This window comes from Polypterus senegalus, chromosome 16 (genome assembly GCF_016835505.1).
Source record: "Polypterus senegalus isolate Bchr_013 chromosome 16, ASM1683550v1, whole genome shotgun sequence".
NCBI classification, from domain to species: domain Eukaryota; kingdom Metazoa; phylum Chordata; class Cladistia; order Polypteriformes; family Polypteridae; genus Polypterus; species Polypterus senegalus.
In genome coordinates, this window is record NC_053169.1 from 73,140,598 (window position 1) to 73,157,476 (window position 16,879).

Below are 16,879 nucleotides of genomic sequence, written 5' to 3' on the forward strand. Positions count from 1 at the left end.
GTTCCTTAATATTGTTGACTTATATATAAAATATTATTTGTGCCTAGTATTCTACATAATGGATGCAGCTAAGAAAAAGTAACTTGAAGTTTGATAAAGCGAATGACAGAATCTTTGTCTCAAATGTTTAAATCATTCAAATCTGTTCATAGTATTTTATTCCCACAATATGGAACAAAAGTGACAAATGACTTAATAGAATCGTGCAGCACAACAACTAGACACTTAGCAAACAAGGACAACTGCGAACATAAGACTGCTTTTTTTTCCCTATATATATATATATATATATTATACATATACAATATTATATATATATAATATATATATATATATATATATATATATATATATATATATATATATATATATATATATATATATATATATATATATATATATATATATATGTATAAAAATCTTGGGGAGGGAGAAGAGTTGTGATTTTCTCGGAAGACAATTTGAAGTCCACGTGAGACACTAGCTAGCTCCCAGCTCTTAAAACAACGACAAGCAAAACACGCAGCTCGCCAGCAGTAGAAAGCCAGCAGATGATCCAACCGCTTCTCCTTGTGTGCATTCAGTCTCCCTAACCTACAACCACCAACCCCCCAACGCGAGTGGCAGAGATGCGAAGTGACAAAAAGGACAGTGACTGTACAAGCTTTAAAACGATCAACGGGCTGCGCAACAGCAGCAGATGATCCGACGGCATCTCCTTCGGGTGCGTTCAGCTGCTTCTAAACCCCCACCCCCCCGACCCATCCCTTCACAACGCAAGCAGAGTTACACGTCCTGCGAGAAAGAAAGATTTAACCACACGTGGCATTTGGGTTGGCTGAACGCATCCTAAGGAGAAGTGGTCAGATCATCTGCTGGCGAGATGCATCTTCTGCTTGTCGCTTGTCGTTTTAAGAGCTGAGAGCATATTAAGCGCGTCTGCCAAAAGCAGTCAAACAACTGCTAGGTTAGATGTCCGTGAACTTGTTTTAAATGTTGTCTTACTGCCTTGTGTCGCGGGACGTCAAATTGTTTTCTGAGATCATGTCTTGTCTCCCTAGTCTCCCTTCCAAGATTTTTTTTTAATAATAGAGAGATACACACACACACTATATAGAAGTGAAGCTGATAAATCCAAAAAAAAAAAATTCTTCTATGTGAATTGTCTCTGTTAATCTAAGACAACAAATACAAAGCAAAGAATTGCATGCCATTTCAAACCATAAATGGTGGATTACAAGTGCATATTACTAATGTATTTAAATCTGGATACATCATTTTTGCAGTATACATTAGTCACCACAAAAGCTGTGCAAAGCAGGAATGCCTTGTGTCACCTTTCCTTCCTGCAAAACGTTCACCCTTATATAGCCATGAATATGCAACGGAAGGCAATCTATCAGCTTCTGTTTTGATAGCACAAAAACAAGGACTGAATACAAAAACAACAACATGTATGAATAGCCAACCTCAAAATTAAATTTAAAAGATGCAAGACCGCTATAAACCACTAGTTACACTGCCAAAATGTGGAGCACACAGCATGTATAATAATTTATAGATCAGCATGTTTAAGTAGTATTAGCAGTTGACACATGACAAAATAAAACTAGAAGGTAACAGTGAAAAAGTAGCAAGGCACCTATCCATTTACTTAACACACTTATTTTCGGAGATCCACAACCTACTCTAGAAGCAACCCTAAACTATAATGTATTCTGAATGGAATATCACTTCATTTCAAATTACAAAAACACTAGTAATTCCTTAGAAAATTGTCTGAAGTTTACAAACAACTTGAAACCCACCCCCTTTGACATATCTTCTGCCCACATCCTCCAGGGGCCTCATGAATAAACGGTGCGTACGCACAGAAATGTTGCGTAAGAACTTTTCCACGTTCAAATCGCGATGTATAAAACCTACACTTGGCATAAAGCCACACACTTTTCCACGGTACCACATACCTTGTCGTACGCAAGTTCTCCACTCGGTTTAGCAGACTGGCGGCACCCAGCGTCAAAGCAGTGCTACTGTTCCTGTGTGGTTACTCCTTATTTTCCCGACGCGGCTTTATAAATACAGTACACTGAAACTAACCGCATATCGTTTATTAGTGTAATGCATCTGATTGTAATTAACTTGTAACAATATAATGGTCCAGGGAATAGCCATAGTATTCCAAATACCATAACTGCTTTAGCGTTGTTACTCTCACTGCACCTTATTCTTCTTTCAGCTGCTCCCGTTAGGAGTTGCCACAGCGGATCATCTTTTTCCATATTACTCTCACTGCAGCACTTGGAGTATTTATATCACTGTATACGAGTGTGAATCACAGCAGCAGCTGATCGGAAAGAGAATTATCGGTATACAGCAACAGGAACACGCTACCTCAGCCACGGCAAAACATTTTAAAGCCTTTCCTGTACGGACCTCGCGGTTCAGAAACAGTTTCATCCCAAGACCTATAAACACACTCAATCATTGCTCCTTGTAGAACTATTTGTACTTATAAGTACAATTACCTCACTGTAAACTTGCATTACAGTTATAATATTGCACAACCTGAGCCACTTTATAAAGCGCGTATTTACATATGATAATATTTTTAAGATGAAATGCAGCAAAATATGTTGATTATATTATACTGGTAAAACTTTAACGTCATTTAAATAATCTATATTCTTCACTGGGACTGGCGTGAAGGATAGAATAATTAAACATGTACTACGAAGGTAGTTCAGTGTTCCTTAAACTTTTTAAAGAATCAGCGCTCTAAGTTTACAGATGGCTTAACATCTATTACAGATGGCAATCGGTTACTTGGAGAAAGAAAAGCAAGAACTGCATGGGCGGCCACGCCAATATATATTGAATATAAAACAGAAGGAGAAACTAACGACACAGCTAAAAACGCAGCGACAAACTTTGACAAAAGTTAAATGCTTGTGTCATGAGCACGAGGCGGCTATGCAGTGTCTGCAACGGACGCGGCCATCCGCCGTGCATAAGCTACCTCACTGACATTGGCGGGGGAAGGAGCAACCGATTCTTTTTCTGCCCAGGGCCACCACAAGCCTAAAGCCGCCCCCGAGTACTGCTGTAATAAATAATTTCATCGATGGTCATGTACAATCGCTGCGCTGTAAAACCCATGTTTAATAACGTGCTTTAACTCTTATCATGAAAATGATATCACGTATACATCTCAGTATTTTAGTTATTCAGAGAGCTGTAATATCACGAATGTAATGGGATTCTGTGTACAGTCAGAAGGAAGAGAGCCGGTTTAAGAAGCAAGTAGTGATTCACACACATAGAGCACATAGAAGATCAAATACAAAACAAAGCATTTAACGTGCTACTTTAATTACGATATGATTTGAGAAACTGGTTAATTAAATGATTTTAAGATGACGTTTATGATGTTCTACTTTAATGACAAAATAAACCACATGATTAAAGTTGAAATTTCGAGACTGAAGTTGACATTTCGTGCTTTTTTCCCCCACTGTGTGCCTTTTTGTTCTCTGTACCCTAAAAAGCTTTCATATCTACGACTCGCCTTTTCACGGCGACTGATATCTGAGCTTTCAAGTTTCTCCAACATGCTATGTCACTCGATCAACTTCTTTTTGTTGATTATACCACGGTGTAAATTAAACAAATAGTATATTTTTCCTTTGCCTCCACTTGGTATTCGCTGAAATTGTTATATTTTCCCCCATGCTTTTCCCCATTGTCTTTTCACAGAAGGCTGAGCTTAAGGGCGATTTACATTGATTTGCATATTCAAAGAGGCGTAATTCGGGGAGGAGTTGGGGCGTTACATAAAGCGTGTGCACGAGAGTTAGTTTTCACTCTGATCGGGATTTATGTAGCGGAATAACGTAGCAGTTGGAGTACGCACAGATTCCTGCATCTGGATTTTTCTGTGCATAAGCACATTTCGGCTTTTGTGCTTACGCCATGTTATAGTGCGAGTTCTACGCATGGCGTTATACATGAGGCCCCAGATTAATATCAACCACAACAAATAAAATTAACTGTTTTTAAAATAACTACCTTAAGAATTGTTTTAAGTTACAGGCATATCTAACAAATTCAAACTTGTTACCAGTTATTTCATCGTGATAAATATTCATATATTTACACAATAAAGTACATACAAAAATCATAAGAAATGATAATCTTTAGATTTGCAATAAATAAATATGCAGAAAAACATGCTGCCAACTTATTTATAAATCAGTTTGCTTTATTTAAACATTAGGCAGTTTTGCTATGGAAAAAAGCAAATCCAGTTACAATAACTGCACTTGGCACTGGATAAACGTTTATGCAAAATTTAATTTGAAGTGCCTCCAACATACACAAGAAATCAATAGAACCTTCAATACCAGCTTTTACAACAATTCTGTGCCTCATTTCTTAATGCCCCACACCTCAGGCAATTCTAAATATCCCAAATATTTTTGTGTTTTTTTTTTTAATACAGAGAACACATCCCTGTTTAAAAGAACACTGTATGCTAAATTTAAGTGTCCAAAGGTGATTGTACATTACATGACTAAATAGTGCTTTTCTGTAATTTAGAATGCACCTGCACAATTAGGAAATAAAAACACAAAAAAAGAATTACAGCACGTGAAGATAAATCCCACCCTGCCCATGAATGACAGGTTATTTTCCCCATATGCAGTACTCTTTAAATTCCAGTAAAAGTCTTTTGTTCAAGAACAAATACTGTTAAGATGATATCAAATTACTGCAATAATACAGTAAAAATGATAAATTGCTCTTTTCACTTAAGGAACGTAAATTCAAAAAGATATTGCTTTGTAGATGAGTGCTGGCTGCTAAAATTTATTCTACAAAAGAAAAAAGCAAAAGAAGCAATAGTGTGGATGTAAGATATAAGAATGAAAAAACCAAATCTTTATATATAATTTAAATGACAACGGCCAAACAAACCACTTTTGGAGGCAGTAACACTTACTGAAGCCCCTACCAAAATGGGCACAGATAGGCCTATCCAAATTTTGATGGATGAATGACTTGAAAATAATCTGGATAAGGAAGAAGGATAAAACCATGTTGACATGGTAAAATGTCCAAGCTTATCTAACAGTTACTCCAAGTTTCTCTAGTACACGCATGCCTTTTTCTTGGTATTCTTGCCGGGTTAACCAAAAGTTGTCTTTGTCTTTCATGATGTCTGCCAGCACTGCACCTCCCAGGAATACCATGTGTTTACGACGTGGGGGATCTTCAATGCGAATCTTAAATTTCTAAATGGTATGATTAAAGAAAGAAAAAAAAAAATACATTAGAGCATTCACAACTGCACAAATAAAGATCATAATGAATAAAGAAACAAAAAATAGCACAATCATTTTTTAATAACAATACCAATTTTACTTGTAAAAACTGTGGATTAGAAAGTCTTATACGAGGTGCTACAATTCTCTTATGTTTAAGATTACTAGGATTTCAAGCAGAGGTCACTTTATTATGAAAATAGTCAGATATTCTTATGGAAACCTAGCATTACATTGTAGAAGTGATGAAAACCTAGCATTACATTGTAGAAGTGAAGTAGCAGGAACTGTTTGCAAAGAATACTCCTTAAAATGTTATAAACAGAATATACACATAAAAGGCAATTCTGCAAAGTTTGTTCAGCAAACAACTAAATGCTAATTTGCATATGCCAATATTGAAAATATTTGTGCTAATAATTTCATCAACCCGGCTATAAATTTTTAAATTAAAATCAACTTTGCAAATTAAGCCATTTTGAACTGAGGAATATCTTTATTCTTCTGATGTTGACTGAACAAGCACACTATCACCCGTGTTTACATATGATAATATACGTCTATCAGCCAGATTAAAATCACTGACAGGTGAAGTGAGTAACATGGATTATCTTATTACAGCGGCAACTGTCAATGGGTAGGATATAAAAGGCAACAAATAAATGGTCAGTTATTGAAGCTCACCTTCAATAACTGACCATTTATTTATATATCTTAGAGACAGAAAAAACAGGCAAGAGTAAGATATGAGTGAATGACAAGGACCAAATTGTGATGGCTAGTCATCTGTATAATAGCATCTCCAAAATGGCAGGTCTCGTGGAGTTTTATTGATATGCAGTGGTTAGTAACTACTAAAAGTCATCCATGGAAGGACAACCAGTGAACTGGCAATAGGGTCATAAATGGCCAACGCTAACTGATAAAAATAGAGATGCTCTTATATAAGAGTTACTGTAGCACTAACTCCTGAAAAATGTAATGCTGGCCATGAAAGAAATGTACTGGAATACAAACTGCATTGCTACTTTTTTCAAATGGTACTGCTTTGCTGCAGAACAGTCAAAGTGTCTATGTTGACACCTGACCATCGCTGGAAGTGCCTACAATGGGCAAGTGGGTATCAGAACTGGACCATAAACCAATGGAAGCTGACCTGGTCTTATGAATCATATTTTGTTTTTAGAGCATGTGGATGGCTGGGTGCATGTTTTTGTTTACCTTGGGAAGAGGTGGCAGCAGAATGGGAAGAAGTCCAGTCAGCAGAGACAGTGTGGTGCTCTGAGCAATGTTCTTCTGCAAAACCTTGAGTTCTGGCATTCATGTGGACGTTACTTTGACACGTTCAACCTAAGGGTAGTTGCCCACGGTGTACAACCCATTCGTGGCAATGGTATTTCATAATTAATGCTGTTTGCCAAACTGCATAAATTATTCTGAAATGATTTAAGAAACACAACAAGAAGTTCATGATTCTGACTTGGCCTCCAAATTCCTCATACTGTATCTTGAGTTGATCAAGAATGTGTGAGATGTACTGGGTAAAGAAAGTCAGATGTATGGAGGATCCACCTTGCAACTTATAGGGCACAAGGAATGTGCTGCTAACACCTTGGTGCCAGAAACCACAAGACAAGTACTTGGAACATGATGAAGTAAAAGCTTCTGCCTATCATCACTCCAGTTTCAGAATTATACTATAATAATCTAAGATAAAACACTGAAAATGTTAAACTCTGCCTCACTGCAGTCAGAACACAAAAACAGTATAATGTACTATATACATAACTATTAAACATGGGAATCTGAAACAAATACTGTAAAGCCACTCCATGTAGCTTTATTTATTTAAGCTACATGAAGCTGCATACACTGGATTCAGAAAATATTCAGCAATTACAGTTTTGAGTCTTTTTTGGGCAAATCTCAACAAGCTTTGCTCACCTGGATTTGGGCAATTGGTCCCATTATTCCTGGCAGATTATTTCAAGCTCCATTACATTGTAAGGGAAGTACCTGTAAACTGCAATCCAAAGGTCTCTCCACACATGCTCCACCCCTGCCTCTGAGAAGCTGCACAATAGCACGATTCTGTCACAATCATGCTTTTACTATAGGGATTGTCTTCACTTGACATAGTGCTTAGAATTCCTCCCAATGAATAAAATGTGTGTCTTATCAGTCTAAAGCACCAGCATCCTAAATGCCTCTAAATGCCATTTGGCAAACTTCAAGCAGGCCATTCATATGCCTTTTATTCAAGAGTGGCTTCCATCTTGCTACTCTACCATAAACGCCTGATTGAAGGAGTGCTGCTGTGATGGGAGAACCTGTTGGAAGGCCAGAGGATTTCTGGAGCACTGTCAGCGTGATCACTGCGTTTTTGATTACCTTGAGACCAAGGTCCTTCCTGCCTGGTTACTCAGTTTGTCCAGACAGCCAACTATAGGAAGAGTTCTGATGGTTTCAAACGTCTTCCATTTTACAGTTATGGAGGCCACTGTGTTCCTAGGAACACTGAAAGATTAGAAATTATTTTATACTCTGCCCTTGATCTCTGCTTCACCAGAAATTCATTGCCGAAATCCATGGAGTTCCTTGGACTTTATGACTTTGGTTTCATCCTGACATGCCATGTGACCTGTGGCATCTTGTACAGTATATGCAGATGTGGGACTTTAAACTATGTTAAAAAAATCAATTTGCCACCGATGAACTCTAATCAAGTTCTAGACACATCAAGAGAAACAAGATACACCCGACCATAATCTGAAGAGGCACAGAAAATGATCAGACTTCCAATAAAATTTGGAAAGGTTTCAACTTTGTTATTATGGGTAAATAAGTGTATAAATGGGCAAAGAAATGGTAAATTATTAATTTAAAATGAAATCTACAACACAATAAATTGTGCAGGAAGTGAAGGGGTCAAAATACTTTCTAAATCCACTGTAGGCAACAAGCTTATGAGACACTTAGATATAAATTGCTCCAGGAATGCTTCCAAGTATATCTGTTCTAGATTATGTTTGAATAGAGCCACTATAAAAGTCACTTTAGACCAATTCAAAATCCAGTACCCTGAAAGATCACAAGACTACTGACAACACATTTCTAAACGTCATAAAAGCACACCAAGCTCTTCCAGCACAACAAGGTTGTAAGCTTCAGGTTTCCAAACCAGATATTTACTTTATCTGCAGATGAAGCTACTGACTTGGGTAAAGTCTTTGGAAGATTTTGATTTTATTCAGTCTAAACACCTTTCCTTAACTATTGCCATGAGCTCTGTGTAGTTAATAACATACTATGACTTCAAGTGAAAGAAGCTAAATTGAGTTTTGTAAAGGGCTGCTATGCTCACTATTAGTCATATGTTAAGGACCTCATCAGTAAAACAAGATTTGGTGCAGAAATGGTGTCTCTCTCTTTCAGTAGAAACTAGCTGAGGTGGTTTGACCACCTAGTGAGGAAGCCCACTGGGTGCTATCCAAAGACCCTGTAAAAGAAATGGCCAACTTTGACCGGATAAGGACCATTCCAAAAGGAATGTGTCACTCAAATGGACGGAACATACTAAGAATTCTTTCAAGTGTTAAATAAGACTTTTGCAGAGAATTAAGTACTCGATATGACCTAGTTCAGGAGCTCTCACACTCACCAGGACAAGCAAAAGTTTTATGTATAAATGTATTCCCATTTTATGAAAAGCTACACTGCCTCTGTGGTTAAATTATATTTTAATTCGGTGAAAAAACAAAAAACAGTCAGATAAATTAAGTTACCAGAAATCTCTGTAAAAATCATCCAGTAAAAGTATGTCATTTGAACAGCAAGAGTACAATCGAATTGTTTTGTGTTTGCTTACAAACTGAATGAGTAGTTATACATATATGTTCTTGCCTGAAATTAATATGGCTGCTGGGATACTGTTTAAAACCACACCTAGTGCAAAGCCACATCATTCCATGAATTTAATGAATACTGTGGTGGTGTGCAGGGAAAATACAATTCAAGAAGATTTAAACAAAAAAAAATTAAACAAGTCTGCATGTTGTATTTAGTCCTTGTTCTTGGGTATATTAGAAAGAGATGATTACTATTGTTTGTATTATTATTTTGTGTGAAAACTTTAATTTATCTGCTTATACATCAGAAACAAAAAAACATTTTGAACAATATTGTTGGACTCCAGGTCTATTTTACCCCCAAAGAATTGCACTGATGATGATGATAAATATTTTCTTCAGCTAAAAACTGTATTTATTTGAATAGGAATGCAATCAACTATAAATTGATCTCTGACCACTCCTTCTCAGAATCCCATTTAACACTGCTAATATGAAGTCCTACTAAGCCCATTATTTAAAACATAAAATCTTAAATATTACTCATATACAATTAAAAAATGAAAAAAATGTACAAGTTCTTAATGGCACTATAGTCCAATAAGCAATTCATGAGAACCTTCTGTGCCTGTTCTACCCAAAAAAGGAATATTGATTCCCTATTATTCATATTCAGATTAGTACAACCATGGATTGATCTAGTCGTTGGAATTTCGGTCATGTATTCTTCTGTTATAACTTTTTACATGATCTTCATCACTGGAAAAAGTGTGATATTCTATAAACTGGCTTAGACAAGTGTTTTTTTTTTTCTCTTCAATCCTTAGTTGAGCTTTAAACAGATGGGGAATGCAGCAAAAATCACCATGGAGTTCAGAGAGGAAATGAACAGTCTGCTCACCTGACCCATTTAAGAAAGACGTATGTATCTAGTACTGTTCCATTTACTGAGATGGCAACAATTACAACTTACTGAAATAAAGATAAACATTTTATAACATGCAAGATGTAGGGCTTTGTGAAGGGAACAAATGTTTGGCAGTTATCATGCACAGACCCAAGCTCAGTTCCAAGGTGGAGGACTATAAACACACATACCCCCCAGATAAGCTACACTACAACAACCTACATGGCTATTTTGTTTACGCACCAGGAAAGTCTGAACTAACAAACTTATCCTTTACGTATCAACATTCATGTGCAAAACTTTTGAAAACGGGTGTCATGCAGTGCCTAAAAAGAATAGCATGGATGGAAAAGGGAAACCGTTAGTGGCTATAAAAAGAAAAGTTGATTTAACAAGAGGATGTTATTCAACTTGAAAATCTTCACATCAGTGCATGCTTCCCGATTCTCAAAAACTTTCCAATATGTATAAGAACATTTTGTTTTTCTCACTTAATCTAGCTTCTTAGCATACGTATTACACTTATAAAATATCATGAATGGCCTTTATAGTTTTACCAACTTTGATAAAAATATTGTTCCAACAAAATCATCTTTGGTTACATATTTAAAAACCAACACCACACAAACAGCTAATATTTAAAGAACCACAAGTGGTGATGAAATATCTGATGTGGACTTCTGTACATTCTAGCTAAACGAAAGGAAAGCTGACTCGGTGAATGAGGTTGAAACACAAATAAGCAGGAAAAAAATTCTCTGCTGCCATCTGATGGCAGTTTTCATTACTGCCCATGCAAAATGAAACAAAACCTTGTACATTTTAGGAAGCCATCCACTTTGTTCACGTGTTGCAAAATAAATTATCACACCATATAAATAATTATGCCAAAAATGCATTCAGTTGTCAATTTTCATGCACAACTGTCTAATAGTAAGATATCTTGCATTTTCCCTTAGAACATCCTGAATGAAAAAGGTTCCAAGTTAGGGCTGGACGATTAACCGAAAAGTAATCGAAATCGACATTCAGAACCTATAATTGATCAACTTTTTCCAGGTTGATTATTTCGGTTACTTTTCCTTTAAAAACACTACCGCGTGTGGAGTCACATGACCCCGCTCCCCGCAATCTCCGTCATTTGAACACATTTTGGCTTCAGTAAGGATGACATCGAACAAAATGAAGTCAGATGTAGACACTGTAGAAAAACAGTTTCGACGCTCAAAGGTAACACCACCAATTTGTTTCAACACTTGAAGCACAATCACATTACTGAATATGAACAGTGCATGGCTCAAAAAAAAAAACCAAAAAGACTGACAAGCGCCCAGCAACAAGTGCCTCCACAAAGCAGATTTCGATAACACAAGCAGTCACAAATGCCACACAGTATGAGAACAGTTCAAGAAGATGAAAAGAAAGAACTGACCCTATTTGTTATTACATCGCAAAGGATATGACTCCCTTGGCTACAGTGGAGCGAAGCGGGTTTAAACACCTCGTTAAAACTCTCGACAGAAGATACACTGTGCCATGGCGATCACATTTTTCTAAAACTGCGCTGTCAGACATGTACAAGACATGTTGTAAAAATGTAGCTGCTGAACTGAAAAATGTTCAACACTTTGCAGCCACATTTGATCTCTGGTCAAGTAGGACGATGGACCCATTCTTGAGCCTTACTTTGCACTACATTGACGACGATTGGAAGCTGCGCCAGAAATGCCTTGAGACGACATATTTTCCAGCCGATCACACGGCAGATATGATTGCGCAAGGTCTGAAAGATATGCTTTCTGAATGGGACATCGCGGAAGAAAAACTTTTAGCCATTACGACAGACAACGGTGCAGAGATGAGCAGCTATTTGGTGTCCCCCATGCGGGATAGTGAGGCAAATCCACTGGACTGGTGGAGGAAGCAACATGTACACTTTCCCACTCTAAGTAAGGTGGCAAAAAAGTATCTCTGCCTACCAGCTACTAGCTCCCCATCAGAGCGGGTTTTCAGTTCGGGCGGAAACATTGTTACATGCCTCAGGTCCTGCCTGAAACCTGAAAAGGTTAACATGCTCGTTTTTCTTAGTAAGAACTTAGAATAAACTCATGTTCATACAGTGACATGACAAGATCGCTAAGATCACCTCATGCAACAGTGTTTAGAGAGTTCTATTTTCATTACAACAATCTGTTGTTTACATTGATACATTGCACATTAAAATATTTGTTTACAGAAGATGCAAGAAATGCAGTTTAAAATATTATTTACAGGATATATGAGTTATTTTATTTAGAAGAGATACTGCTTATTTTCTACTTTTAATAAGAAAAACATTGAAAATAATTTATTTTGTTTCCAAAAGTGCAAGTTATTTATTTTTACTTTTTTTATAAGAACAAAGTGACTGTTCGTTTTAGGCAATGTGTGCTTTAATTTCAGTTGTACAACATTGATGTTCAATAAATAATCACAGATAATGTGTTTCCTTCAATTATTTTAAAATCAAGTAATGCACCCTTCATTCAAAAATCTCTCACTTGTACTATGTGAGCATATTTACTGTACAAAACTTGTCAGTGAACTATGAGGGCAAAAAAATAAATAAAATAATCGTTCATTAATCGTAATCGAGTTAAAATGTTCAATTAATCAAGATTTTAAGCCAAATCGCCCAGCCCTATTCCAAGTGCAGACCACGTCTACATCAAGTTACGAAAACTGCTTTGTAAATTAACAGTTGGAGTATTTATATTTTAAATAGCTCTCCCGTCTTATCCTATAGATGCTGAACTGGATTCCTAGTCTGATAAAATGATGCACTGAAAGGGACATCTTTTGGCAGTCAAAAACTGCTATAATCATATAAATAGGTACAATATGTGCCACAAAAACTTACACTATTTTACCCTCAACATTGCAAGTCAGCACTTAAGCATGACTTATTTATTTCCATGAGCAAGAACTCCAGTTCATCGTACCAGGCAATAGTTCCCAGTGTTCAACTTTCAGAGCTTCACTGCAACATGAGTGGAACGAATGGTTGGCATACTGCATACACAATAAAGTGTGACAGGTGTTACATTCTGATAAGCCTCATTCATCAACACTGGAGCTCATCCCTTTAAGCAGCCTCTTTCTGACTAAAGGATTTCTACTGTTAGAAATTACTAAGGCACCAATCATGTATTGTTGCTGCTGTTTAATATTTTTATTCTAATTTATTCCTTCTACACTATTTAATGCAGCACATGAAACAACTTGTCAGTCTACTTGATATGTACTTTTAAACTTCCTCATTATTGTTCAAAGTTTACTGCATTCAAAATCGGCCTATAATCAGACCAAACTGCAGCAAGCACTTTACACTACATTTGCTATCAAGTGTTCTGCATCTCCACTCTGCAAAATGCCTATTGCTACACAAAACAAAACAGAACTGGATTTTTTTGTCGACTGTCAAATAATTTTCTGGCACTTTCCTGTTTACTAGAAAATAATCAAATTAACCAAATTTACCTTCTTATTTGAAACTGCTCAGTTTCTAAGTTAATCATAGTCATACAATGACGTTCTAAGGCCATCATCTCAGCTTCAAGAATATCACAAATCATTTAACTTAATATTCTTTAATCAACTTAATCTGCTTCATACAATGAAGTCAGGGTCAATATAAGTTAAAATACATTGTTACACAAATGTTTTGTACAGTGGAACCTCGGTTTACGAGTGTTTTGCAAGACGAGCAAAATTTTTTAATAAATTTTGACTTGATAAACGAGCGATGTCTTGCAATACGAGTAGTATGGATACACTTTGTCTGCTGAGCGTCATGTGATCACAACTGAGCTGATCTCTCTCTCTCTCGCGTCTCCTATTCTCCGTCAGAGTCTGTGTGCCTCACTCATATAGTCAACATCCGTACGAGCGTATACTGTTTACTACAGCATTGTGTGTGTGTGTGTGTGTGTATGCGCACATGTGTGCTGTGAAGTGCGAATCCCCATCTTGCACCCCAAAACACAAAGCAGAGTCTCAGTACTTTAACACCACCAGCTTTACTCAGCTTGAAACAGCAACAACGATGTCATTTATTGTAGCGGGATCTTCATAATGTTCCTTGTATCACCCATTGACGGCTGGCGCTTATAGCATGTCTGCGATCTTTTGGATGCGTTTATACGGCGAACTGCTACAGCGCTGGGAGACTGCGATTGCTTTGGGACACTCTTCCACGTGTTGTCACGTTCGGTGGAATCCCACAAGAGTTTAGAAACTCACTCACACCAGTCATGATTCTTTTTAAAGGTAAAGTGCAGGTTAATTTGTTTTTATGTATTTTTACTTTATATTTTGTATTAATCATTTTTATATGAATAGTTTTGGGTTGTGTAACGAATCATCTGAGTTTCCATTATTTCTTATGGGGGAATTCACTTTGACATACGAGTGTGCTTTGGACTGCGAGCACGTTTCCGGAACCAATTATGCTCGCAAACCGAGGTCCCACTGTACTAAATACTGAGCAAAGGGTCTGAATACTTAGCACCATGTGATATTTCAGTTTTTCTTTTTTAGTAAATCTGCAACAATTTCAAAAATTCTTTTTTTTGTCTTTCAATATGGGGTGCTGTGTGTACATTAATGAGGAAAAAAATTAATTGAAATGATTTTAGCAAATGGCTACAATATAACAAAGAGTGAAAAATTGAAGGGGGTCTAAATACTTTCCGGACCCACTGTATGTATTTTTTGAGGTAAATTATCTGCTGTTAATGAATTCAGTGGCATGCATCAAAGATCTCTGGTAGCAGTCTGAATTTCAGCATTAAAATTCCATTTATCCATGATCCAACCCGTTATATCCTAATTACAGGGTCACTGGGGTGTACTGGAGCCAATCCCAGCCAACACAGGGCACAAGGCAGGAAACAGACCCCGGGCAAGGCACCAGTCCACCGCAGAGCCATTCAAATACCATATTGATTATAAAAAAAAAAAAAAAAAAGAGCTACCCCAATCCCATTTGTAGATGTAAAATAGAATTTCTGCTCTGTAAAAAGACACAAAGGTTTAACAGTGGATTAGATTTGACAATTTATAGTTTATGGCCCATCTAATATGTGGTCAATGAAAAGAGATATTTCAGATTTTTAGATAAGATTGAGAATGGCATCTTTAATGCATATACTTACTCTCACTGTCAATGTTACTCTTAAAGTAAAACTTTTCTATTTAATGTGGAAGACGGCATGTAAATTGCCATGCCAATAGAATATATTAAAGAGATACATATTAGACAAGTAGAATGAACAGAGTTCTTCAAATTGAGTGGAGGAGGTTAAGGTGCTGTGGGGCATGTAATCAGGATGCACCCTGGATGCCTCCTTTAGGAAATGTGCATGCATACTCTGCAAGGAGAAAACAAAGGGGCAGACCCAGCGAATGCTGAAGGGATTGTGCAATAAGTTTCCAGTTTATTGGGTAGAACACCAGCCTTCAAAAACTCTACATTCCAACATGTCATATGTCACATGATGGTGGTGGATGGTGTAAATTAGTGGAGGAAAGAGTTGCTTGGGCAGACAAATCCAGGATTCTTTTGCATCATGTTGACAGAAGAATTATAATATAGCTCAAACAACATCAGTCATAGGAGCAATCATGTTTAGCGTTAACAGTGTAGGCCGGTGGCAGTGGTGTGATGAACACGTTTCTGCCACTTAGTAGGGCCCCGATACAAACTGAAGATTGTCTAAATGATAAGACGTAGGTGAACATCATTGCTGACCAAATTCATTCCTTAGTGGCTATAGTGTATTTACACTTGGGTGAACATTTCTACCATAATAATGCACTATTTCACAAAACAAGTAACATTGCAGAATAGTTCAAGGAACAAAACAGTGAATTTTGATTGCTTCAGTGGCTATAGTATTTGCAGGAATTGTGCCATAACATCATTTTAACAATGGCACAATATTCCTGAACAATGCATCCAGTATGACCTTGGATAATCTTAGTTGGTAGGAGGGAGCACTGCTTGCCGTGTCCTGCAACTCTGGTGGCAAACACCACCGTGCATTTGAGGAGATAGTCAAAGCATTGCTTCTGTACAAAGATTCAACTGATAACAAATGAGAAAAATGTGCATGCAACAAAACAAAAAACACTTCAAATAGAAAAACAAGACTTTTTTTGTTATTAGTAAGCCCCAAAAGTGTGCATTCTTTAGCTAAAAATCAACAGCTTACCGAAAGTTTTTCCACATCTCCCTTTAGCACACGTTCAAGGTAAAGCTGTTTCAGTTCCCGTTCAAGCCGTGATGGTAGACCTGGATACATTGTGGATCCTCCAGATAACACTATGTGTTTGTAGAATTCAGCCCTATGAGAAGAGAAGACGAAAGAAAATTAATAGAGTCAAGTAAGATTCACAGAAACAAAAATGATATACACATAACTGAATATTTTGGAAGATTTGAATTTTAAGGATACATACAAAACTTTCATGTGAAATATGTAATGAATATGAATTAGTTTTTAATTTTGTAAAATACTGTATTTTAGTAATTATCCCATTTAATTACTGGACCTACTCAAAACAAATAAGAGCCGAAGGCAGCCAGGTCTCATACTCAAGATAATAAATATCACTGAAAAGGTTGTTACCATATAGCAAGGCAAACTCACACATAAACCAACACTGATTCATATAGGGTTAATAATGAACCAGCAATCAAGGTGTTCTGCAAGTCCTTAGGATGAGAGAGGAAAGCGTAGAAACAAACTCGGAAACAG

The 16,879-nt window shown here is 36.9% G+C and overlaps 1 protein-coding gene across 2 annotated transcripts in view; it reads right to left on the reverse strand.

Annotated features, from left to right (window-relative positions):
• Window positions 1–4,240: 4,240 nt before the first annotated feature.
• The window catches only part of LOC120516717 (actin-related protein 2-B), a 94,317-nt gene continuing 81,678 nt past the window's right edge, over window positions 4,241–16,879 (reverse strand). Inside the window, exons 9-10 of one of the 2 annotated variants that reach the window (XM_039738594.1) lie at window positions 16,334–16,466; window positions 4,241–5,294 (exon numbers count right to left, since the gene is read on the reverse strand). In XM_039738594.1, coding sequence (XP_039594528.1) covers window positions 5,124–5,294; window positions 16,334–16,466 — 304 coding nt within the window. In that variant the 3' untranslated portion in view covers window positions 4,241–5,123. The remainder of the gene's footprint in view (window positions 5,295–16,333; window positions 16,467–16,879) is intronic. The other variant, XM_039738595.1, reaches the window with a different exon arrangement.